General features: G+C 41.4%; 2 protein-coding genes across 2 annotated transcripts in view; both read left to right on the forward strand.

The window, feature by feature from the left end:
* The first annotated feature begins 1,142 nt into the window (after positions 1–1,142).
* Positions 1,143–8,953, forward strand: LOC111980352 (gap junction delta-2 protein). The gene is made up of 2 exons (XM_024011076.2): positions 1,143–1,233; positions 3,537–8,953. The coding sequence occupies exon 2, from the start codon at positions 3,545–3,547 to the stop codon at positions 4,664–4,666; it is 1,122 nt and encodes a 373-aa protein (XP_023866844.1). The 5' UTR covers positions 1,143–1,233; positions 3,537–3,544; the 3' UTR covers positions 4,667–8,953.
* Positions 8,954–9,624: 671 nt separating this feature from the next.
* Positions 9,625–24,625, forward strand: part of LOC111981787 (unconventional myosin-XVIIIa-like) — a 101,622-nt gene continuing 86,621 nt past the window's right edge. Inside the window, exons 1-2 of the mRNA XM_024013222.3 lie at positions 9,625–9,757; positions 11,002–12,154. Of these exons, the coding sequence (XP_023868990.1) occupies positions 11,153–12,154 (1,002 nt within the window). The 5' untranslated portion in view covers positions 9,625–9,757; positions 11,002–11,152. The remainder of the gene's footprint in view (positions 9,758–11,001; positions 12,155–24,625) is intronic.

The following is a 24,625-nucleotide window of genomic DNA, read 5'->3' on the forward strand; positions in this document are numbered from 1 at the left end:
ATATATGCACAGTAGCTGTATGTCGTTTATATTTTATATGAGAAATAAATGGAAATATCACCTGAGAAAATATCTGTATGTCTGGAAAGCCAATTCTATGTGGAAGTATCATTAACTGTTCTCAACCTGTGCCAATGGCGAGAATCGTTGGCCTACACACTCAAATGGAGAATCTTTGTAATGAATCTAAATAAATAATTTGAGGATTAGAAGTGTTAAGGATACTGTAGTAATAGGAGTTGGGTTTGCTGTGTTTGTAAGGTGTTTTTCAATGGATGGAAGTTTAGATGGAAATTGATAGGACAACATATGGTGATTTCACTTTCCTAAATCATGTATATTATAGAAAATAGTTATATGCTTCAATACAAAATATCTAAATGAAATAGAGAAACACATATTGCCAGTGTATTTTGTAAGGGATTGTACACCTATTGTTTTGACCTTGTGTCCTGAGTGTTCCTAACTACTAACTAATGATCTATACTAAATTAGGCCTGACCAAGCCACAATACTAACAAGATGGAAAATGAGAACATTTGCAGATTAGGCTGTTTATTTTTATTTAGATATGACTGATAACTCAGTTGGTATAAGGTTTCAGGGCATTGGGATAAATTAATCTGTAAAAACAAGGACTGATTCAACAAGTGGATCTGTGGATAACTATACATCCAACAATAGGCCTACTAGTACTGCCACCTGGAGTTGTCATTGTAAATTTAGCTGGTTATGTTGAAATAAAGAGATTGTTATGAAGATGCTTTAGAATTATATTATCCCAAAGGTTGACCATTACCTTATTTTATTGCAATCTTCCAGCAAATTGTAAATAGATAGGTATGGGTGTCTCACATGATTGATTTGTATCCCATTTCCTCAGCTCTACCTTTTAAAAGCAGGCAGATATCCATTTACAAATCAGTATTGTTGCAATTTTTTCCAGAACGTTCTTTGAACTCTGTGCTTGACTGTGAACGGCTGTTCAGAAAAGGTGCCCCCCATTGTACATTTAAGTCTTTGTCCCACTGTATGTTGAAAGCCTTTGTTCACATACAGTACAATGAGTGTTTCAGAGTTTGGTAATATGTGTGGTCAGCCCATTCTCTCCTCATCCAGCTCAGTAGACTCCATAACGTCCAGCAACCAGCTCCCACATCAAATATAGTTATGCAGATTGCTTGCTTTGGCATTTTTCCAAATTTGGATAGGAAAGAAAGACATTTTCCTAAGGTAAGTTCCTCCAGAAATCCTTTATTAGGATCTGTATGTGCTATGTGGACATTTTCAGCTGTTTTTGCATTTTGGCAATGACAGTCTGTAGTCAGTGTTTTCCTTTTCACCATGGACTGTTGTTGAATAGGTTGAGTAGAGGGGTAGGGTACATTTACAAAGTGTACATTTATTAAATTAGTGAGGTATTATTATTAGTTATGTAGTTTGTGTCTGTCGGTACTATGGAGAGTGTAACCTATTTTTCATTTTTCTCTTTCTACTTCATAATCATATAAATTAAGCATTTTTTTCCATAGTATTTAGAATAACCAAGATCACTAATTTAAACAACACATACAGTTGAAGTCAGAAGTTTACATACACTTAGGTTGGAGTCAATAAAACTCATTTTTCAACCACTCCACAAATTTCTTGTTAACAAACTATAGTTTTGGCAAGTCGGTTAGGACATCTACTTTGTGCTGAGCACAAGTAATTTTTCCAACAATTGTTACAGACAGATTATTTCACTTATAATTCACTGTACCAATTCCAGTGGGTCAGAAGTTTACATACACTAAGTTCACAGTGCCTTTAAAACAGTTGGAAAATTCTTGAAAATGATGTCATGGCTTTAGAAGCTTCTGATAGGCTAATTGACTAATTTGAGGCAATGGTGGTGTACATGTGGATGTATTTCAAGGCCTACCTTCAAATCCAGTGCCTCTTTTGCTTGACATCATGGGAAAATCAAAAGAAATCAGCCAAGACCTCAGAATTTTTTTTAGACCTCCACAAGACTGGTTCATCCTTGGGACCAATTTCCAAACACCTGAAGGTACCACGTTAATCTGTACAAACAATAGTACGCAAGTATAAACACCATGGGACACCGCAGCCGCCATAACGCTCAGGAAGGAGACGCGTTCTGTCTCCTAGAGATGAACGTACTTTGGTGCGAAAAGTGCAAATCAATCCCAGAACAACAGCAAAGGACCTTGTGAAGATGCTGGAGGAAACAAAAAGTATCTATATCCACAGTAAAACGAGTCCCCATATCGACCCAACCTGAAAGCGCCTCAGCAAGGCACTGCTCCAAAAAAAAAAGCCCTACTACGGTTTGCAACTGCACATGGGGACAAAGATCGGACTTTTTGGAGAAAATCCTCTGGTCTGGTGAAACTGTTTGGCCATAATGACCATCGTTATGTTTGGAGGAAAAAGGGGGACGCTTGCAAGCCGAAGAACACCATCCCAACCGGTGAAGCACGGGGGTGGCAGCATCATGTTGTGGAGGTGCTTTGCTGCAGGAGGGACTGGTGCACTTCACAAAATAGATGTCACGGTATTGGAGTGGCCATCACAAAGCCCTGACCTCAATCCTATAGAACATTTGTGGGCAGAACTGAAAAAAAGCGTGTGTGATTAAGGAGGCCTACAAACCTGATTCAGTTACACCAGCTCTGTCAGGAGGAATGAGCCAAATTTCACCCAATTTATTGTGGGAAGTTTGTGGAAGGCTACCTGAAACGTTTGACCCAAGTTAAACAATTTAAAGGCAATGCTACCAAATACTAATTGAGTGTATGCAAACCTCTGACCCACTGGGAATGTGAGGAAAGAAATAAAAACTGAAATTAATCATCCTCTCTACTATTATTCTGACATTTCACATTCTTAAAATAAAGTGGTGATCCTAACTGACCTTAGACAGGGAATGTTTACTAGGATTAAATGTCAGGAACTGTGAAACTGAGTTTATATGTATTTGGCTAAGCTGTATGTAAACTTACGACTACAACTGTATATAAAACCAAAAACATCGACATAACACATAGAGAAAGGTTCAAACATAGTTTGTAAACACAGTGTACTGTAGGCTGTCTTTTTATTTGTAAATAAATTCTGTGTTCACATAAAGACACTAATCTGTATCAAAGGGAAAGTACAAAAAGCCTATATGAAAAGACAATTCAGCTAAGTATTTTGAGGCTCCTCTTATGGATGTTAGACAACAGTGTGTGTTGATGTGTTTTATGGCTTCATGGTTCTGTTGACTGAGCATGAGCCCATCCTGCAATAGACACTACATTTTCAGTAGTGAGACTAACATGTATTGATGGCTCACCTATTAAAAGATCTTGATAAAGTACAAGGAAATAAGACAGTGGTGCAGATGAGCAGGCTCCATCGTCTCACTCCTTCAGAAGATTCATGATGTATCATTCATTTTGATTTGTCTGCGGGGCATAATGCTGTCGTGTGGTGGGTTCAACACACCATAGGCCTCTGATGTTTATTCTTCATCTGTGTTCCCCCAGGTTAACAAATGGGAGACTGGTCCATTCTTGGCCGCTTCCTAACGGAGGTGCAGAACCACTCCACGGTGATCGGCAAAATCTGGCTGACCATGCTGCTTATATTCCGCATCCTGCTGGTGACCCTGGTGGGGGACGCGGTGTACAGCGATGAGCAGTCCAAGTTCACCTGCAACACCCTGCAGCCTGGTTGCAACAACGTCTGCTATGACACCTTCGCCCCTGTCTCACACCTGCGCTTCTGGGTCTTCCAGATCGTGCTCGTCTCCACACCGTCCATCTTCTACATTGTCTACGTGTTGCACAAGATCGCCAAGGATGAGAAGTTAGAGATTGAGAAGATCCAGGTGGTCGCCAAGCACCCTCCTGCACGTGAAAGGCTCAAACATGTAGGGGTGGAGGGTGGGGAAGCCGTGGGGGCCAGCAGCCCCTCCTTCATCCCCCGTTATGAGGAGGAGTGGGGCACCCGGGAAGGGGAGTGTGTGGAGCAAAGCCTGCTGGAGGAGGACTTGAGGGAGGTGGGGAAGGACCCCACCGAGCTGTCCAGCCAGGTACTACTGACCTACATCATCCACGTGGTGCTGCGCTCCGTCATGGAGATAGCCTTCCTAGTGGGCCAGTACTATTTGTTTGGATTTGAAGTGCCTCAACTGTTCCGCTGTGAGACCTACCCCTGTCCCAACCGGACTGACTGCTTCGTGTCTCGTGCCACGGAGAAGACCATCTTCCTCAACTTCATGTTCAGCATCAGCCTGGGCTGCTTCATCTTGAACATTGTGGAACTGCACTACCTGGGATGGGTCTATATTTTCCATGTGTTGTGCTCGGCCTGCTCCACATGTTGCGAGCCAGAGAGGGACCCTGTGGAACGCATGGACCTGTATCACAACCACAACCCTCTGCTGCTGCAGCTCAAACACTCCCTACGAGGCAGAGTGGTCCTGCAGACCCCCCCTCCCATGTCCCAGGAGAAGAGCAGTGGCATCTTGTCAACCCACACCCCTGCCTTCTCCTTTGAGACTGACTACACAGTAGAGTGCACCTCCAAGAGGAGCCCAGATGAGAAAGAACGCACTAAAGCCAAACTGGCCAACATGTCCAAAACAGGCAGAGGCAAGAAGTCCTGGCTGTGAACTATCAATCTGTCCTTTCCTTTAAATATTCTTCCTTTGCTTCCTCCTCTGATTGCATTTGTTCATCTGACGATTGATTACTTTTGTTTACAGTAAGACAGAGTACAAAAGCAACAGTCATTTGAGTCTTTTGCAGTTAATCTTAAGAAATTCCCATAGCACACAAGAGGAGAACCCATAGTATGCAAAAGCATACAGACTAAGTGCTCACATTTCTGTGTACAGGGCCGGACCCAAGCCTTTTGGGGGCCCTTAGCGAGATTTTATTAAAATGTTTTTCCCGAGAAGTGGGGTGGCCCACTAACCAAATCCTGCTTAGGGTTACCAAAAGGCTAGGGCCGGCCTTGTACAAACAGAAATATGAGCACATACAGTCTGTATGCTTTTGCATACTATGGGTTCTCCTCCTTTGCGTGCTATGGGAAAAATGTATGTTTAAAAGTTAATTTCCTGCAATTCTACACATTTTACCTTAGGCAGTAGGGAAAATTTTACAGTTTTAAAGCAAGCTTTCTGCAATTCTACACATTTTGTCAATACTTGACATGTTAATAATATCTGAATGAGAGTGACTAACAAAATCAATGAGGGCCCCCTGGAGGTCCCGGTCCCTGGGCACATGCTCTGCATGCCCGGTCAGTATTTGGCCATGATTATTACATGTTTAGATAACTGGCTAGAATAACTTACTAATCAAAAAATTGTTAGCTGACATGGCTAATTGAGTGACTTTCAGTGACTGACATAACAAGAGAAAAACTCCTGGTGCACAGCCAAATTTCAAAATTGCACCTTGTGTATTCTACTACTCTAACTAAAAGAAAGTGCTGCTTATTCCTGGAGTGTACACGGGTACAAATGCAACCACCTTGGTAACTATTCATATAACATCTATAATATAACAAATTATATGGTTTCAAAAGGAAATAACACTTGCAATATTTCAACATATACAGTTCATTACGGAAAGTATTCAGACCCCTCGACTTTTTCCACATTTTATTACGTTACTGCTTTATCCTAAAGTGATCCTTATCCTATTTTTTTCATCAATCTACACACAATACCCAATAATGACAAAGCAAAAACAGGTTAAGAAATTCTTGCAAATGTACAAAAAAAGCTAAAACTGAAATATCACATTTACATAAGTGTTCAGACCATTTACTCAGTACTTTGTTGTAGCAGCTTTGGCAGCGATAACAGCCTCAAGTCTTCTTGGGTATGACGCTACAAGCTTGGTAAACCTGTATTTGCGGAGTTTCTCACATTCTTCTCTGCAGATCCTCTCAAGCTCTGTCAGGTTGGATGGGGAGTACAGCTATTTTGCACAGCTATTTTCAGGTCTCTCCAGAGATGTTCGATCGGGTTGAGTGGCTGGGCCACTCAAGCACATTCAGAGACTTGTCCCAAAGCCACTTCTGCATTGTCTTGACTGTGTGCTTAGGGTCGTCATCCTATTGGAAGGTGAACCTTTGCCCCAGTCCAAGGTCCTGAGTGCTCTGTAGCAGGTTTTCATCAAGGTTCTTTCCCTCAATCCTGACTAGTCTCCCTGCCGCTGAAAACATCCCCACTGCATGTTGCTGCCACCACCATGCTTCACCGTAGGGATGGTGCCAGGTTTCCTCCAGATGTGACGCTTGGCTTTCAGGCCAAAGAGTTTAATCTTGATTTCATCAGACCAGATTATCTTGTTTCTCATGGTCTGAGTCCTTTAGGTTCCTTTCGGCAAACTCCAAGTGGGCTGTCATGTGTCTTTTACTGAGGAGTGGCTTCCTTCTGGCCACTCTACAATAAAGGCCTGATTGGTGGAGTGCTGCAGAGAGGATTGTCCTTCCACAGAGGAACTATGGAGCTCTGTCAGAGTGACCATCGGGTTCTTGGTCACCCCCCTGACCAAGGCCTTTCTCCGCCGATTGATAAGTTTGGCCGGGCGGCCTAAGAATAGTCTTGGTGGTTCCAAACTTCTTCCATTTAAGAATGATCAAGGCCACTGTGTTCTTGGGAACCTTTAATGCTGCAGAAATGTTTTGTTACCCTTCCCCAGATCTGTGCCTCGACACAATCCTGTCTCTGAGCTCTACGGACAATTCCTTCGACCTCATAGCTTGGTTTTTGCTCTGACATGCACTGTCAACTGTGGGACCTTATATAGACAGGTGTGTGCCTTTCCAAATCATGTCCAATCAATTGAATTTACCACAGGTGGACTCCAATCAAGTTGTAGAAACATTTCAAGGATGATCAATGGAAACAGGATGCACCTGAGCTCATTTTTGAGTCTCATAGCAAAGGGTCTGAATACTTATATAAATAATGTATTTCTGTATAAAAAAAAACAGTTTTTCGCTTTGTCTTTATGGGGTATTGTGTGTAGATTGATGAGGAAAACATTTCATTTAATCCATTTGAGAATAAGGCTGTAACAAAACAAAATGTGGAAGAAGTCAAGGGGTCTGAATACTTTCCCGAATGCACTGTACAATTATCAAGCTATTATTATAAACGTTTTTTGGGGTCATTTTGTCATAAAATGATTTTCTCAGTACAATACCAGTTTTACCTCATGTTAGAATCTAGTGATTCTAAGAGAAAAGTGCCCTTTTCCTCTTGATTAGAAGATGACTTGAGTAACTTTAACGAGGTATCTTTTGAGCAACCGAGTACTGTTATTTGATGAGAATGTGCTCACTCGGACTGTGTTCATATGAAAAACAATAACAAGAAAAAATTTCACCCAAAATTCCATTAGGGAAGGAGAGCATCTGTAGTGAACTAGTTGTGAACTTCGTATCAAAGAATGTATCAAGAATGCCCTGTTGAGCAGTGAGCCCATTTCAGAACCAAGCACTAACTTTAGTTGCCTTGGTTTGGTAAATTGGATCTCCAGGAAAACAATGTCATACATTTTTGTAGATCACTGAATAAAATGATTCCAGGATTAACAGTGGATACTATTGTGTTTTGTTCCATGTAGCCTATGAAAAGAAACATATCATCGAAACAGGCAAAGAATAAAGGAGATATGCTACACCTACATCTGGACTCTAACCAAGAAAAGTAGGACAGCTGTTAAAGGGATAGTTCACCCAAATTATAAATGATCACATTGGTTTCCTTACACTGTAAACAGATAATAGACAAGGTATTTCAGCAATCCATGCGTTGGTTTTATTTCCCTTGCATGGTTTCTAAATGCTAACGTTTTAACATTTGTAACACAAATCCCATTCAAGTCATGGGACCGATATTAGCATTTTCCGTGCATCATTTCCAAATCATCCAGAAGTATCTAAAATTGATTGTGAAGCTCAACAAAGTCACTTATAGATGATTTGAACATGATGTGTGACAAATGCTAATATTGGTCCCATGACTTGAATGGGATTTGTGCCACAGATGCATTTGGAAACAGTGCCAAGGAAACTAAACCGAAGCCTGGATTGCTGTCATACCTTGTTCATAGACTGCTTACAGCTCCTGTCAAACTCATTCCACGGAGGGTCGAGTGTCTGCAAGTTTTGCTCCACCCTTGTATTGGATTGTTGAATTAAGGTCACTAATGAGTAAGGAACTCCCCTCACCTGGTTGTCTAGGTCTTAATTGAAAGAAAAAAACACAACACACAGACACTCAGTCCTCTGTGGAATGAGTTTGACACCCCTGGCTTAGAGGCTAAGGAAACTGAAGTGTTATTTTGTCATTTGTGTTAACTATCCCTTTAAATGATGAACAGTTAGGGACTATGCTTTTCTGAAATGCCTTTATCATGGTCCTTTGTATATGATGAACCACATGCCATTCAACTTTAGTCCACATGATGATTGTATTTTTTTTTAAACACACTTGATTTGTTTTCCTAGATGGTCATGTAAGATATAAACTCAGCAAAACAAGAAATGTCCCTTTTTCAGGACCCTGTCTTTCAAATATAATTCGTAAAAATCCAAATAACTTCACAGATCTTCATTGTAAAGGATTTAAACACTGTTTCCCATGCTTGTTCAATGAACCATAAACAATTAATAAACATTAATTGAGTGACTTTCAGTGACTGATATAACAAGAGAAAAACTCATGGTGCACAGCCAAATTTCGAAATTGCACCTAGAATGGTCATTAAGACACTACCAGCTTACAGATGGTAGGCAATTAAGGTCACAGTTTTGAAAGCTTAAGACACTAAAGATGCCTTTCTACTGACTCTGAAAAACACCAAAAGAAAGATGCCCAGGGTCCCTGCTCATCTGCATGAACCCCCCTTTGTTCAGGGACACATTTTCCAATTCTGTTAGTCACATGTCTGTGGAACTTGTTCAGTTTATGTTAATACAAATATTTACACATGTTAAGTTTGCTGAAAATAAACACAGTTGACAGTGAGAGGATGTTTCTTTTTTTGCTGAGTTTAACTTTACAAACTTTTGTTTAATTGTTAAAGATCCTACATAATATTTCCTATCAAAAATGAGCCTGTTCAATTGGAAAAGAATTGACAAAGTTATGAAGTATGGCTAAAATAGCCTAGGCCAGGCTACTTTTGACATTATTACTTTAATGAAATTACGGACAATAGCCTGTATCAGTAGCCTACAGTAGGGACCTATAACCTGTCAATGCTTCTACCAACATAATATTTTTTGTTGTTGCACACAATCATTCGATGCAGGGCTCTCTAACCCTATTCCTGGAGAGATACAATACTGTAGGTTTTCACTCCTGGTTAATTACAACTGGGTTTGGAGCAAAAACCTACATGAGGGTAGCTCTCCAGGAACAGGGTAGAGGAGCCCTGTTCTATAGTACGCTAAATGCACAGGTTAGTCAACAGACTACTACCACATTGTATCCCAATCAGTCTATGATCCCGCCTATCTTTTTTTCTCTGGGCTGAGGCTGGGTCCCTATATGTCCTCAAATCAGCCAGGAGGTGTCACTGCGAACCGGCTGACGGTCACTATTGCGTTAAAAGACTGGACTTCTCGACCGCCCTGCATCGACACTACAGTAAACTGGTGAAAAGCTACTGACAATCTCTCTCAACCCTTCATCGGACAGTTCACCAACTCTAAACCTGCATATCACTGAGTGGTGAGTAACCTACAAGTCCCCTGATAAAATACATAAATAGACCCGGGTCTGTACATCTTTTCTCTCTCGATGAAACTGTTTGTCATCTGAAGCCACCGGTGTGATAATGAAGGCAAAGTAGCTTAATGTGAGCGCATTATGACCAAACTGTTACTAGCCGCGACAATAACCTATCCACAGCAGTGGATACACGAGTAGACAGTGACAATGTATCAATTATGTTAGGGATATGTTTCAGGTGTAACCAAACTGGTTACATTGATTTACGTTAATGTTATTATTTCTCACTGTGGATAGTTATAGGGCAAGTGGCTCGCATACGCTATCGTATTGCAGACATTATAGGCTACTGTGATATTGCCGGTTTGTATTTAGTCCTTTAGTTTTTAGATTGTCTACTCAGTGTTTGCATGCATGTACTTCTCAATGCAGTGCCATGCGGCACGAAACGCATGGGGAGGATCAGTAGCTTAATTGATGTGTAACAGTGGGGCTGGAGTGAGGTGGTCAGGAAGTGAATGAATCAGCAACCTGATTGGAAGATGATGATTCATACACAGATTTATAAATAGTTTCGCTGTGAAAACTAGCCATATTCTTTGGCTCCTCAGGACTGGGACTATACTGGTGTAAAGGGGGTCTACTTCAGAAACACAGAACTCCTACTGGTCTATTTTCTTCGAACACATTCGTTTTTAATGAAGGGTCCACAGGGACACACTCTCTTTGCATTATTAAGTGCCATATCCTTCCCACCGACAACCTGCAAATAATAGTATTTGTGTCACATCAATTAAATATTACCGAAGACATCAGCATACCAACTTCTTTAGGAAACCACATAATAATCTGCTTTAGAAAAGTGTCCTCGTAAAATCACGTGTCAGTGCAGTGGTTTTGAAAAGTTTCACCGAGAGAAGAAGCAACATTGTTATTTAATGAAAGGCAGCCTCTATTACATGTGATACCCTCGCTACAACGACAGTGTCTGGTTTCTTCTACCTAGCCCTTGGTGATTTTAAGTTAATTGACACATTGAAATGCATTGCTGTGTAAAGCTGACTCATACCCGTATGTTCTGGATAAACATGCATGACATAAATTATATTTCACAGGTTTCTTGCATGTCATGAGTCTGTCTTTAGCCATGAGCATGACACATGATATCTCATTGCCATTGTATTGGATGATTGTTGGATTATTGCCTAGCCTAAGACTTACTTTATAGTCTCCTCTCTCCTCAGGGCCCCTCTGTTGATGACATTCCTAACTGTCACCCAGATGCTTCCATGACCAGGGTTGAAAGCCTGAACTGAAACTTCACTTGTGTATGGAACCCCCCTGGTTTAAACCTACACAAACCAACCTTGAGGGGGTTGCTATTTGGAGCCAAATATGTTTCATCTGACCAAGAAAGACAAGGACAAGGATAAGGATGAGAGGAAGAAGGACAAAAAGGACAAAAAGGAGAGGATGTCCCAGGCAGAGCTGAATAGTCTGGAGGAAATGAGCCAGAGGCGGGGCTTCTTCAACCTCCACCGAGGAGGCTCTAAGCGGGACAACAAAGGCAAGCTGGAGATCTCCAGCCCCATCCCTATCAAGGTAGCCAGCAACACAGAGCTCAGCTTTACTGATCTAGATGCTGATCGCTTCAGCAACCGTGGCAGCATGGTCCTGGACTTGGGCCAGATGAGTGCCGCCAGCTCCAGTGATGACATCAAGGGGGAGTGGGGACAGGATCCCCGTCGCACCTCTGTTAAGGAGCGAGCGGCCAAGTTCGGCAGCCTGGCAAAGCAGCACTCCCAGGTGGGCCAGGTCATGAAGCGCTTTTCCTCCCAGAAAAACAAAGAAGGGAGTGTCTCTGAGGCCTCCACACCAAGCTCAACACAACCATCTCCCCAGATAGAGAACAAGGTGTTTGACCACCACAGACATGACTCCCATCTGCATCGCCAGGGCCACGGCAGGGCTGGGAAGAGGGTTCATATCCCAGAGGTGGTGGAGAAGACCTTCCCGGCAGACCTGCAGCTGCCTGGCGTCTTGGCGCCGCCCATGCCTGAGCTCAGGGAACTGGAGCTACAGCGCCGCAACACAGGAGACTTTGGCTTCTCCTTGCGCCGCACAACCATGTTGGACCAGCAGCCTGATGGTGGGGTCTACCGCCGCGTGGTTCACTTCGCTGAGCCTGGTGCCGGGACCAAGGACCTGGCGCTGGGTCTGGTGCCTGGAGACAGGTTGGTTGAGATCAACGGGCACAACGTGGAGAATAAGAGCCGGGACGAGATCGTGGAGAAGATCCGTCAGTCTGGGGACTTTGTGAGGCTGAAGGTGCAGCCCATTGTGGAGCTGAGTGAGCTGAGCCGCTGRTGGCTGAGGAACAGCAGAGAGGCCTACGATGTAAGTACCTAATTTAGCATGATTGTTCAACAATGTTATAGTAGTCCATTTGAAGAACCAGCCTGAGTGAGCTGCTGTTTCTCTGTGAGATTCATGTTGCTGAGATATTGCCAGTAATAGATTCCACATATCAGTGGTGTCTTTGCTGATGATGATGTCATCGAGAGAATTTGTGAAGGTTCTGTTGGGAAAGGCTGGTTCCTTCTGAATGATTGTGGGTATTTAATTATCTTACAGATTGACTACTGCATATGTTACATGCTTTTATCATCTAAACACGTTATTTTGTTTGGCATTCTTTAGCAGGGATGCTTGCCTCTGTTATGTAACCACACATCCACATGGTTCCACAGTCATGTCACAGAGAGGGTGAATGTCGGGTGTGAGGAGCTGCCTCCTTTGGAGAGGCTTGATGACCCTGTTCTGTGTGTACTGTACAGTGTATGTAATCCCCCCCCCCCCCCCACCCCCTTGACACCAAACAAAGGAGAGTTGGAGAGGAGTTTTTTAGGACAATAGCACAATGACTACAACAGCCCCATGGCCATATGCTCTTGAAATGACAAGTCAAGGTCCAGTTTGAAGTTTTCTGTAACATCTCATGACTTAAGTTTTTGGTTCCAAGTTGCACTGCAGTAGTTAAAAGAGAAGCATATTGTTATGGTTTTCATAATGATTTTATGGACTTTTGGTCATTACTATATGTCTGTTTTATAGTGTGTTAGTTTGGCAATTGGAAGTGTGGATACAAGCTCTGTCCTGAACCTCCCACTTCTAACCTTTCAACCCCACGCACACTCCCATGTTCCTGTGTAGCAGGTCTTTCTACTGTTATCTCTCTGGCAGGACTCGTCTGTCACTCCTGCTCATCTCCAACACTTACTTACAAGATTCTGCAGCAAAATATCAATATTCTCTTTTCATTTCTCCTTATTAGGGCCTATTCTCAAAGATCATTCTAAAATAAAGCAGTGGCTATTGCATGCCCATTTGTTCTGTAGAGATTTAGGGACACAAACTCACTTCCAAGTAAGGACCTTGCACATTCTTTGCTGCTTTGTTCCAATTAACAAACACAGAGATGGCAGGGCTTCAGCAGGAGTTTGAGTAAAGGGTAAAGGCCTGTGAAAGCTGGTCATCACTCAAGTCTCCAGACAAGATGAAAAGGAGGAGGGTCTCCAAGCCTTTGCCACTCCCTAGACTAAGTATAAGTCTGTATCCTGGTTCATTGCTGCTAGGGTGATTCTGAGGTTCTACCCATATGTGTACCCAGATCTCAAGTGGCTGAATGTATCTCACAGGAGAAAGCATCTGAGCAAGTGAAACTGTGCCTCTTTGTACGTGTAGGCCATCCTATCTGATGCTGTCTGGTCCAAACCAGTATGACATTGTTGCTGCCCGTAGCATTGAAGGCAAGGGAAGCCAGCGAGGATCTTGCCTCCCTTGACAAAAAAAGTATTAAAAAATTTGCCAATCAGCATTGAGCTAAACTGTGAATGGTCCTGGCGCACCAAAAAAAGAAACTGTCACGGGAAGCCAGTTTGTATTTTGGCATCACTCATATCAAATCCCATTGAGAGCATATGTCATTGACAGAAACACTTGAATTGTTGCATCTCATTGTGTTGTCCTCTGGTGGCTATCTAGCTAAAATTTGGCCCGTTCCTAAATTAGCCATGGATGGAGATGGGGATTTAGACTTGTGGTTTTCCTTAATTCTAGGATAACAAAAAATAAAAGCGTGTACCGTATGACCGAGTGATATACCGTTTCGTCAACATGAAAGAGAGGATGGCATTGGTGTTTCTCTACAAGTAGGGTGAGTCAACATGTTTTTCTACTTGCACGAACACACACACACACAAATCAGAACAATGGACAGCCACATCATATTTAGCTTACATTGATTGGACTAAATTGTTTTTGTTAGCACTTAGACTAAGCAGAGGTGATTTGATGATGTTGAAAAGGTGCTGGAATAGTGGAGGCAGCTCCTGTTTCCTTTGCGACTTGCGGTAACTCCCTGTGGTTCTAAAGCAATCGTTATTTAGTCGTCCGACAATATCGGAAACATTAACTTGCTAATGTTACTGTACATGCAATATGCTTTGTGGTCTTCACTGGACAGAGGTTCCTATCCAGTTCTGTGATAAAACAAAGCTGTGGTTGAATTTATTCTGCCACCAGCTTTTTGGCATATGTATCACAGTTGCAAGGCATATGAATTGGCTTGGCTTCCCCAGTGATTTTACCCACGCACCGTTACTGGCATATCCATTTTTTTATATTTGTATTGTGGACATTCTCCACTGTACCTCTTTGGCCAGCTTTGGGTTTGTATTGAGCTGTCATGGGAATGTGTATTTTTCCAGATGGTTAAAGCATCTGGAGGGGGAATTTAACTATGTGTTTATCAGAGTTTAGAATGGATTGGGTAGATGGATCTCCGAGTTCTAAAGAGAGGATCTTCTCGCTGGTTCCTGTTCTAGCTGGTGAACTTTAATCATCTGTAGCCATCAAGTTGAGTGATTAATTTACTTCATAATGTACAAGCCAACCAACTGAATATTACCTGTTGCAATAGATATATAATTTGAGAGTATTTATAGTATCAAAGTCCATTTCCTTATTTTTTGGCAAGGTGTGTGGAATGTTGGATTTCTGCCTGCATTGCCCAGGAATGTGGGCATTGCTCAGTACTACAGTCTACCTAAAGTCTAAATTAAAATAGAACTGCACAGAACACGACACTATCCATTTGACATCCCAATTCCTCAAAAGTAGTCAAACTATTTAAAAAAATATATATCCTTGGAGAAAGATTTGGTGTGGTCGATTTGAAAACTAGTGCCCTTCTCTTACAAGTATGTAGATAAACATTTTTATTTATTATGGATCCACATTTGCTGCTGGCAGCAGCTACTCTTCCTGCGGTCTGGCAAAATTAAGGCAGTTATACAATTTTAAATCATTACAATACATTCACAACAGATTTCACAACACATGAAGCGTGTGCCCTCAGGCCCCTACTGTACTCCACTACCATATATTTACAACACAAAATCCATGTGTGTGTATGTTATCGTGTGTTGTATGCATTTGTCTGCTCCTATGTTTGTGTTGCTTCACAGTCCCTGCTGTACCATAAGGTCTATTTTATAATTGTTTTTATATATATATATATATATATATATATTTAAAAAAAACAATTATAAAATAGACCTTTATATATAAATAAATAAATAAAATCTGATTCTAATGTTTGCATCAGTTACCTGATGTGGAATAGAGTTCCATGTACTCATGGCTCTATGTAGTACTGTGAGCATCCCATAGTCTGTTCTGGACTTAGGGACTGTGAAGAGACCTCTGGTGGCATGTCTTGTGGGGTATGCATGGGTGTCTGAGCTGTGTGCTAGTCATTTAAACAGACAGCTTGGTGCTTTCAACATGTCAATACTTCTCACAAATACAGGTAGTGATGAAGTCAATCTCTCCTCCACTTTGAACCAGGAGAGATTGACAGGCATATTATTCTTGTTTGCTCTCTGCGTACATCCAATGGCCAGCCGTGCTGCCCTGTTCTGAACCAATTGCTGAACCAACTGAACCAAGTCCCTCTGTGGCACCTGACTACACGACTAAACAGTAGTCCAGGTGCCACAACTAGAGCCTGTAGGACCTGCCTTGTTGATAGTGTTGTTAAGAAGGCAGAGCAGCGCTTTATTATGGACAGACTTCTCCACATTTTAGCTACTGTTGTATCAATATGTTTTGACCATGACAGTTTACAATCCAGGGTTACTCCAAGCAGTTTAGTCACCTCAACGTGCTCAATTTCCACATGATTTATTACAATATTTAGTTTAGGTTTTAGTGAATGATTTGTCCCACTTACAATGCTTTTGGTTTTTGAAATATTTAGGACTGTTGCATTTACTTATTCCTTGTCACCCATTCTGAACAAACTGCAGCTTTCTAAGTGTTGCAGTCATTTCAGTTGCTGTAGTTGCTGATGTGTATAATGTTGAGTCATGCGCATACATAGACACTCTGGCTTTACTCAAAGCCAGTGGCTTGTCGTTAGTAAAGATTGGAAGAATGTGTTAATATTGCCAGTGTGAGCAGGTCACCTCTAGTTAAAGCTAGAATCTGTAGTTGCTACATCTATTTTTGGACTTATAAATGAATTATATATATACCCATTGATTCTTAAAGAATATAACTTATAAATGCAACATGAGTTTAGTTCAACTGTCGTACCCCATCAGAACCCAAAATATACGCTTGTTTAACTACAATGTTTGTAAATAATGTAAACACTGTATAGCCTCAACATGGTTAAAACTATAATTTTGATAATGGATGGTCAGCCCCTTGCATCCATAGCTCTGTCTATGAATTTGAGTGGTTACATTTCTACCAGGTCCATCCCCCAGCTTTTTACCGCTTTGTTATGGTTTCAATGAAGGACACTAGCTTTAAATGCATGGGGGTGGGTGGGAATGTTGTACTTTGTGTGACACTGGACTGCACATAAACAAGCAGTGTGAATGGTGAAGGGGTTGTGTTTCCCGTTACTCTCCCATAGCCACCACCAGTTTCAGTCTTGACAGGCAGGATCCACACACCTGGCAACCAGATGCTCAGAGGCTTACACGTAAGGGAACTGTGAACATTACAATATACTCATCACATGTGCTGTCTCACCACAGTCTTGTTTTAATATTTTTTTTAATTACCCATTCTATTATTTTATCTAAACCAAAGAAATTAGGATTTTATAAAAAATGATCTGATGTGAACGTAACTAGAGTTGTTTCATGCCAAAGCCCACACAACTACCAACGATTCATTTTCATTGTCCATTTCTCCTATGTGTTTTTCTACCCTGAGGTATCCTCTTTGATATAGTGGAACAGAATTCTGGGATTTCAATCTGCTGTTCATTCTATCCCACTCTGTTTTTCCTGTGGGGAGGAAATGTCAAGTATTTCTTGAAGTCTGGTGTGTGCGGGTGTCAAGGAGAGGTACCTTGAGTTCTTACTTTTCTGCTATTACTCTGACTGGGTAATTTATTCTTTAATGAGCCATCCCTGACCTGCAGGGAACTTGTCAGGATAGATACAGCCAGACTCATTTCTCCACTCAGATCTGTGAAGATATGTGTATGTCTGTTTTAACCTCTGACAGTGGAGTTGTTAACTGGCTTGAATTCAGCTGGCTGCCTTTCAGGTTTCACCACTTCATTCAATTCAGAGGTGTCCTCTGGGAGGGAGAGCTCTTTGACTGTTTCATAAAAACATGCGTCTCCATTCTAAACATCTGTTAGCTCCTCCATAGACTTTGGTCTGAACCAACACAACCCATCAGAGCGCCTTCATTAGGATTTGTAACTCTGCATCACATTGTTTCTCTGCAATTTCAATCCATAGTTGATGGGGTACAAAGATGTTGAAATGCAAAAGTGTTTGACATCTGGAGTGTGATTTCCCTTTGTCACAGGAACAGGACTGTTAGAAACTGTTTTATTGGATGCACCATGAAACAGGTGTGTATACATCACATGGTCCAGTTTTAGTGAGTGTTCAAACTGCCCATCTCACCACACACCTAAACAACCAGAGATCTTTAGGAGCCTATTGATGCCTAAAATTAATTGGTCTATGGTGTGTCCTCTTTTACTAGTATTCCTGTCCCTGGTACTGTGTCCCAGATACCACTGATCATGACCAAACAGTAAGAAATGATTGCATGAGAGTGTGACCTAGAACCAACCAGCAGCTCTGTTAATAGGTTATAATAAGATCTAGGTCAAGTCAGTGGTGCAGTTTGTAGGACTCTATTTTGTTGATTTATGGGGTGGCTATTTGTGCAAGAATGATCAGGCTTTAATTGCCCTCGAACAATAAAAAGATGATCCATTGGCATGGATACTGTGTATGTAATTTGATAAAGAGGAAATGAGTTGCAGTACACTAGTAAGGCTGACCCCATTTCGTCCACTGGTCGATTGTTTGGTCAATAGGCTGTTGGTCAACAGATTTATTTTGTCGAGCAGTAGCAAAAAAATATATCATGTAGAGGTCGACCGATTATGATTTTTCAATACCGATACCGATTATTGGAGGACAAAAAAAGCCGATACCAATTAATCGGCCGATTTACTTAAATTATTATTTGAAAAAAAWATATATATATATCATACACACACACATTTTTGTAATAATGACAATTGCAACAATACTGAATGAACAATGAACACTTTTATTTTAACTTAATATAATACATAAATACACACACGCACACAGCTCTGAAGTGACAATGATACTGAAGAGTCTGCTTAGGAGACAAATACTCAACTGTATGAATAAAAATAGAGTTTAAGTTACCTGTGATGAATGTTGAAAACAAAAACTTTAATTTCTATATGCAGGAAATCCTATTTTAATAATGGGCATGGTAAGAATTGACAACCAAAGTGTGAGTCATAATTCCCATGACACCTAGCAGAATCTGAAAAGCGGTTCCTTCATTTATTCCATAGGATATTTTTAGATTCACTTAATAAGGTCTGTGTTTCGTGTAGGCTTACATCACCGTGCCAATTTTATAACTGTGTAGATATTCATAGGACAAGGTAACTCTGATCAATATTGGCTAAATATAAGCGAAGATAAAAAAAAATAATTGTAGAGTGGATTTATGAAAATATGATGACAAACGTTACCTTATCCTAGTGAGATTTACACGGGTATCAAAACGTCGAGGCGGTTTAAGCCTGCACGAAACACAGACCTTATTTGAAGTAGATCAAGACATTCTCTATGGAAGACATGAACGGTAAAATAACGAAGGAACCCCTTTCAAATTCAGCCGCAAGTTATTACAGGAATTATAACGCGTCGACTATTTCTCTCTAAACCATATACTTTTGACTAATCCGGAAACTATCACCTCGAAAACAAAACGTTTATTCCGTTCCGTATTTTATCTAACGGGTGGCATCCATGAGTCTAAATATTCCTGTTACATTGCACAACCTTCAATGTTGTCATAATTACGTAAAGTTCTGGCAAATTAGTTCGCAAAGAGCCAGGCGACCCAAACTGTTGCATATACCCTGACTCTGCGTGCAATGAACGCAAGAAAATGACACAATTTCACCTGGTTAATATTGCCTGCTAACCTGGATTTCTTTTAGCTAAATATGCAGTTTAAAAATACACTGCTCAAAAAATAAAGGGAACACTTAAACAACACAATGTAACTCCAAGTCAATCACACTTCTGTGAAATCAAACTATCCACTTAGGAAGCAACACTGATTGACAATAAATTTCACATGCTGTTGTGCAAATGGAATAGACAAAAGGTGGAAATTATAGGCAATTAGCAAGACACCCCCAATAAAGGAGTGGTTCTGCAGGTGGTGACCACAGACCACTTCTCAGTTCCTATGCTTCCTGGCTGATGTTTTGGTCACTTTTGAATGCTGGCGGTGCTTTCACTCTAGTGGTAGCATGAGACGGAGTCTACAACCCACACAAGTGGCTCAGGTAGTGCAGTTCATCCAGGATGGCACATCAATGCGAGCTGTGGCAAGAAGGTTTGCTGTGTCTGTCAGCGTAGTGTCCAGAGCATGGAGGCGCTACCAGGAGACAGGCCAGTACATCAGGAGATGGAGGAGGCCGTAGGAGGGCAACAACCCAGCAGCAGGACCGCTACCTCCGCCTTTTTTCAAGGAGGAGCACTGTCAGAGCCCTGCAAAATGACCTCCAGCAGCCTGGGCGCAAACCCAGAGACTCTGGTGGCGCAGCTAGCACTGCGATGCAGTGCCCTAGACCACTGCGCCACCGGAGGCCTGTGTATTGATTTTAAGAAAGGCATTGATGTTTATGGTTAAGTACACATTGGAGCAATGACAGTCATTGATTGATTGTTTTTTATAAGATAAGTTTAATGCTAGCTAGCAACTTACCTTAGCTTACTGCATTCGCTTACAGGCAGGCTCCTCGTGGAGTGCAAGTAATCAATCAATGAATGATCCCCCGAGCTCAAGGTTAAAAACTGTATCTGCCCCTAAACGAGGCAGAACGTTCCTAGGCCGTCATTGAAAATAAGAATGTTTTCTTAACTGACTTGCCTAGTTAAATAAAGATTAAATAAAGTTGTAAAAAAAAAAAGAATCGGCAAATCGGTGCCCAAAAATACCGATTTCCGATTGTTATGAAAACTTGAAATCGGTTTAATCGGCCATTCCGATTTAATCGGTCGACCTCTAATATCATGGTGTACAATACAGTTGTCTGAGTGGACTGATCCATTGTGGAGGCTGTGCGGATGGCACAGTCCATCAGACTAAGACATGTGCTAATGAAATGATATATGGTTATATTATGTAAGAACAATGGTTCAACACAATTAAAATAATATTATTTTATAACAATTGCGTTTCTCCCGCTTTTGATAGTGGTCGCTGTCCGCGGTCCTGAAACACATCATCGCGCTGTTGAATTGGCACCTTTTCCTAGTCCGTGTTGCTGTGTGCATAATAGCAAAGTTAACCAGCATATTGGTGTTGAGAAACATGTGGTGGAGGCAGCATCGGATTTAGGAGACGAGAAAACAGCCCTTGCCTTAATTGTCTAAGAAAAGTAAGGAGAGGGGAAAACCCCAACTTAATTAGGTCTATAATCAATATCCTAAGTATTAAATGTGCTTGGCTTTATAAGTCATCCTTATATCTACGGCCATAAGACCGATCCAGGTTCTGTTGCCTGTTTTGAGTGTTTGTTTAATAGCCCTCTGATTCCGTGAGCACCTGATTCCGTGAGCACCAAGCCTCACGCAACCACATGTCTGATAAACAATTTCACAAATTCGGCTGTTTTCATCTTTGCAATGCTTAATAAATGATTTATCCTTTTTTTCCTTTAGACCAGCCTCTCTGGTATTATAATTTATTTGCTTTTGTTTACACTCTTCCAAATTGTCTGAAATTATATTTAAAATAATAACCTCCTTTTCCCTTGATCTCCTTATCATTGTTATTATTATTATCATTATTATAATAATACGTAATGTCATTACCATTAGTAGGCTTAGTATAGCAGCCTTGTATAACCACCATTGATCTACAGTCGTGGCCAAAAGTTTTTAGAATAACACAAATATTAATTTTCACAGTCTGCTGCCTCAGTTTGTATGCTGGAAATGTGCAAATACTTCAGAATGTTATGAAGAGTGATCAGATGAATTGCAATTAATTGCAAAGTCCCTTTTGCCATGCAAATGAACTGAATCCCACCCAAAAACATTTCCACTGCATTTCAGCCCTGCCACAAAAGGACCAACTGACATCATGTCTGTGATTCTCTCTTTAACACCGGTGTGAGTGTTGACGAGGACAAGGCTGGAGATCACTCTGTCGTGCTGATTGAGTTCGAATAACAGACTGGAAGCTTCAAAAGGAGAGTGGTGCTTGGAATCATTGTTCTTCCTCTGTCAACCATGGTTACCCGGAAGGAGACACGTGCTGTCATCATTGCTTTGCAGAAAAAAAGGCTTCACAGGCAAGGATATTGCTGCCAGTAAGATTGTACCTAAATCACTCATTTATCGGATCATCAAGAACTTCAAGGAGAGCGGTTCAATTGTTGTGAAGAAGGCTTCAGGGCGCCCAAGAAAGTCCAGCAAGGGCCAGGACCGTCTCCTAAAGTTGATTCAGCTGCGGGATCGGGGCCCCACCAGTAACGCACAGTGAGGCAATGACTTTTGGAGGATGGCCTTGTTTCAAGAAGGGCTGCGAAGAAGCCACTTCTCTCCAGGAAAAACATTAGGGACAGACTGCTATTCTGCAAAAGGTACAGGGATTGGACTGCTGAAGACTGGGGTAAAGTCATTTTCTCTGAATCCCTTTCCGATTGTTGGGGCATCTGGAAAAAAGCTTGTCCGGAGAAGACAAGGTGAGCACTACCATCAGTCCTGTGTCATGCCAACAGTAAAGCATCCCGAGACCATTCATGTGTGGGGCTGCTTCTCAGCCAAGGGAGTGGGCTCACTCACAGTTTTACAAAAAGAACACAGCCATGAAAAATAATGATACCAAACATCAGGAACAGTTTGGTGACGAACAATGCCTTTTCCAGCATGATGGAGCCCCTTGCCATAATGCAAAAGTGATAACTAAGTGGCTTGGGGAACAAAACATCGATATGTTTGGGTCCATGGCCAGGAAAATCCCAGACCTTAATCCCATTGAGAACTTGTGGTCAATCATCAAGAGGTGGACAAACAAAAACCCACAAAATCTGACAAACTCCAAGCATTGATTATGCAAGAATGGGCTGCCATCAGTCAGGATGTGGCCCAGAAGTTAATTGACAGCATGCCAGGGCAGATTGCAGAGGTCTTGAAAAAGAAGGGTCAACACTGCAAATATTGACTCTTTGCATCAACTTCATGCAATTGTCAATAAAAGCCTTTGACACTTGAAATGCTTGTAATTGTACTTCAGTATTCCATAGTAACATCTGACAAAATATCTATAAAGACACTGAAGCAGCAAACTTTGGAAATTAAGATTTGTGTCATTCTCAAAACCTTTGGCCATGTCTGTATAGGCCAAAGAGTGCATCCTGTTTAGTCTTAGTAGCTTATCTAACTAGACTATATTTCATGTACTTATAAAGGCTACTGTATCAATCAATCATTTATTTGTTCATGTCATCCACACACATAGGAGTCATTCATGATTTCAAATGCAATCAAGCATTTTGTTTTAAAAGAACAAAGCGACCATTGAATAATTAGCGTAAACAATAAGTAGCCTAAACCGCTCCTTTTTTGGAAATTGCATTCATGAATAAAATGTGACCGTTTTTATTCTTTGCTGTAGTAAAGGCTTAGCAAAAAAACTTTACAATAGACTTTCTGGTGCACTCATTTAGTGTTTACTTTGTTCCAAATGGTCAGAAATGTTTGTAATCTTGTTTGGCACACATAATATGCACGCTCCTCTGCTCCTTACATTATTTTTCTTGATCTCCAGTATTTTCCACAACTAGTCAAATTTATTGACTTCCCCTTTACCTCCTGAGCAACCAGTAAACGTTCCCCTGTTTCGAGTTATTTGTCATGTCCTCTGAACACCGGAACACATGTGACATCAAAATGCATGCAGAGTTTGTTATAACAAATGTATTAATTTGATATTGATATACTATAGGTCAGGCCATATTGGTCAGCCAACTACATGAGGTAGTCACCTGGAATGCATTTAATTAACAGGTGTACCTTGTTAATTTGTGGAATTTAATGTGTTTGAGCCAATCAGTTGTCAAGGTAGGGTGGTATACAGAAGAGAGCCCTATTGGTAAAAGACCAAGTTCATATTATGGAAAGAACAGCTCAAATAAGCAAAGAGAAACGACAGTCCATTACTTTAAGACATGAAGGTCAGTCAATCCGGAAAATGTCAAGAACTTTGAACGTTTCTTCAAGTGCAGTTGTAAAAACCATCAAGCGCTAATGATGAAACTGGCTCTCATGAGGATCCGCCACAGGAAAGGAGGACCCAGACTTACATTTGCTGCAGAGGATTAGTTCATTAGAGTTACCAACCTCAGAAATGCAGCCCAAATAAATGCCTCATAGAGTAAAAGAAAACAGACACATCTCAACATCAACTGTTCAGAGGAGAATGCGGTGATCAGGCCTTCATGGTCGAATTGTTGTTAAGAAACCACTACTAAAGGACACCAATAATAAGAAAGAGACTTGCTTGGGCCAAGAAACAAGAGCAATGCATATTAGACCAGTGGAATCTATCCTTTGGTCTATGAGTCAAAATTTGCGCAATCGGGGGAGAAGGTCCTTGGACAGAGAGGTGACCAGGAACCCAATATAACTCTGACAGAGCTCAAGAGTTCCTCTGTGGAGATGGAAGAACCTTCCAGAAGGACAAACATCTCTCGCAGCACTCCACCAATCAGGCCTTTATGGTAGAGTGGCCAGACAGCCACTCCTCAGTAAAATGCACGACAGCCCGCTTTGAGTTTGGCCAAAATGCACCTGAAGAGGACTCAGACCAGGAGAAACTAAGATTGAACTCTTTGGCCTAAATGCCAAGCGTCACGTCTGGAGGAAATCAAATCAAATTTATTTTATATAGCCCTTCGTACATCAGCTAATATCTCGAAGTGCTGTACAGAAACCCAGCCTAAAACAGCAAGCAATGCAGGTGTAGAAGCACGGTGCTAGGAAAAACTCCCTAGAAAGGCCAAAACTTAGGAAGAAACCTAGAGGAACCAGGCTATGAGGGTGGCCAGTCCTCTTCTGGCTGGGCCGGTGGAGATTATAACGGAACATGGCCAAGATGTTCATAAATGACCAGCATGGTCAAATAATAATAATCACAGAATTATCGATGGTTGTAGCAAGTTCAGCACCTCAGGAGTAAATTGTTTCA

This window comes from Salvelinus sp. IW2-2015, linkage group LG20 (genome assembly GCF_002910315.2).
Source record: "Salvelinus sp. IW2-2015 linkage group LG20, ASM291031v2, whole genome shotgun sequence".
NCBI classification, from domain to species: Eukaryota; Metazoa; Chordata; class Actinopteri; order Salmoniformes; family Salmonidae; genus Salvelinus; species Salvelinus sp. IW2-2015.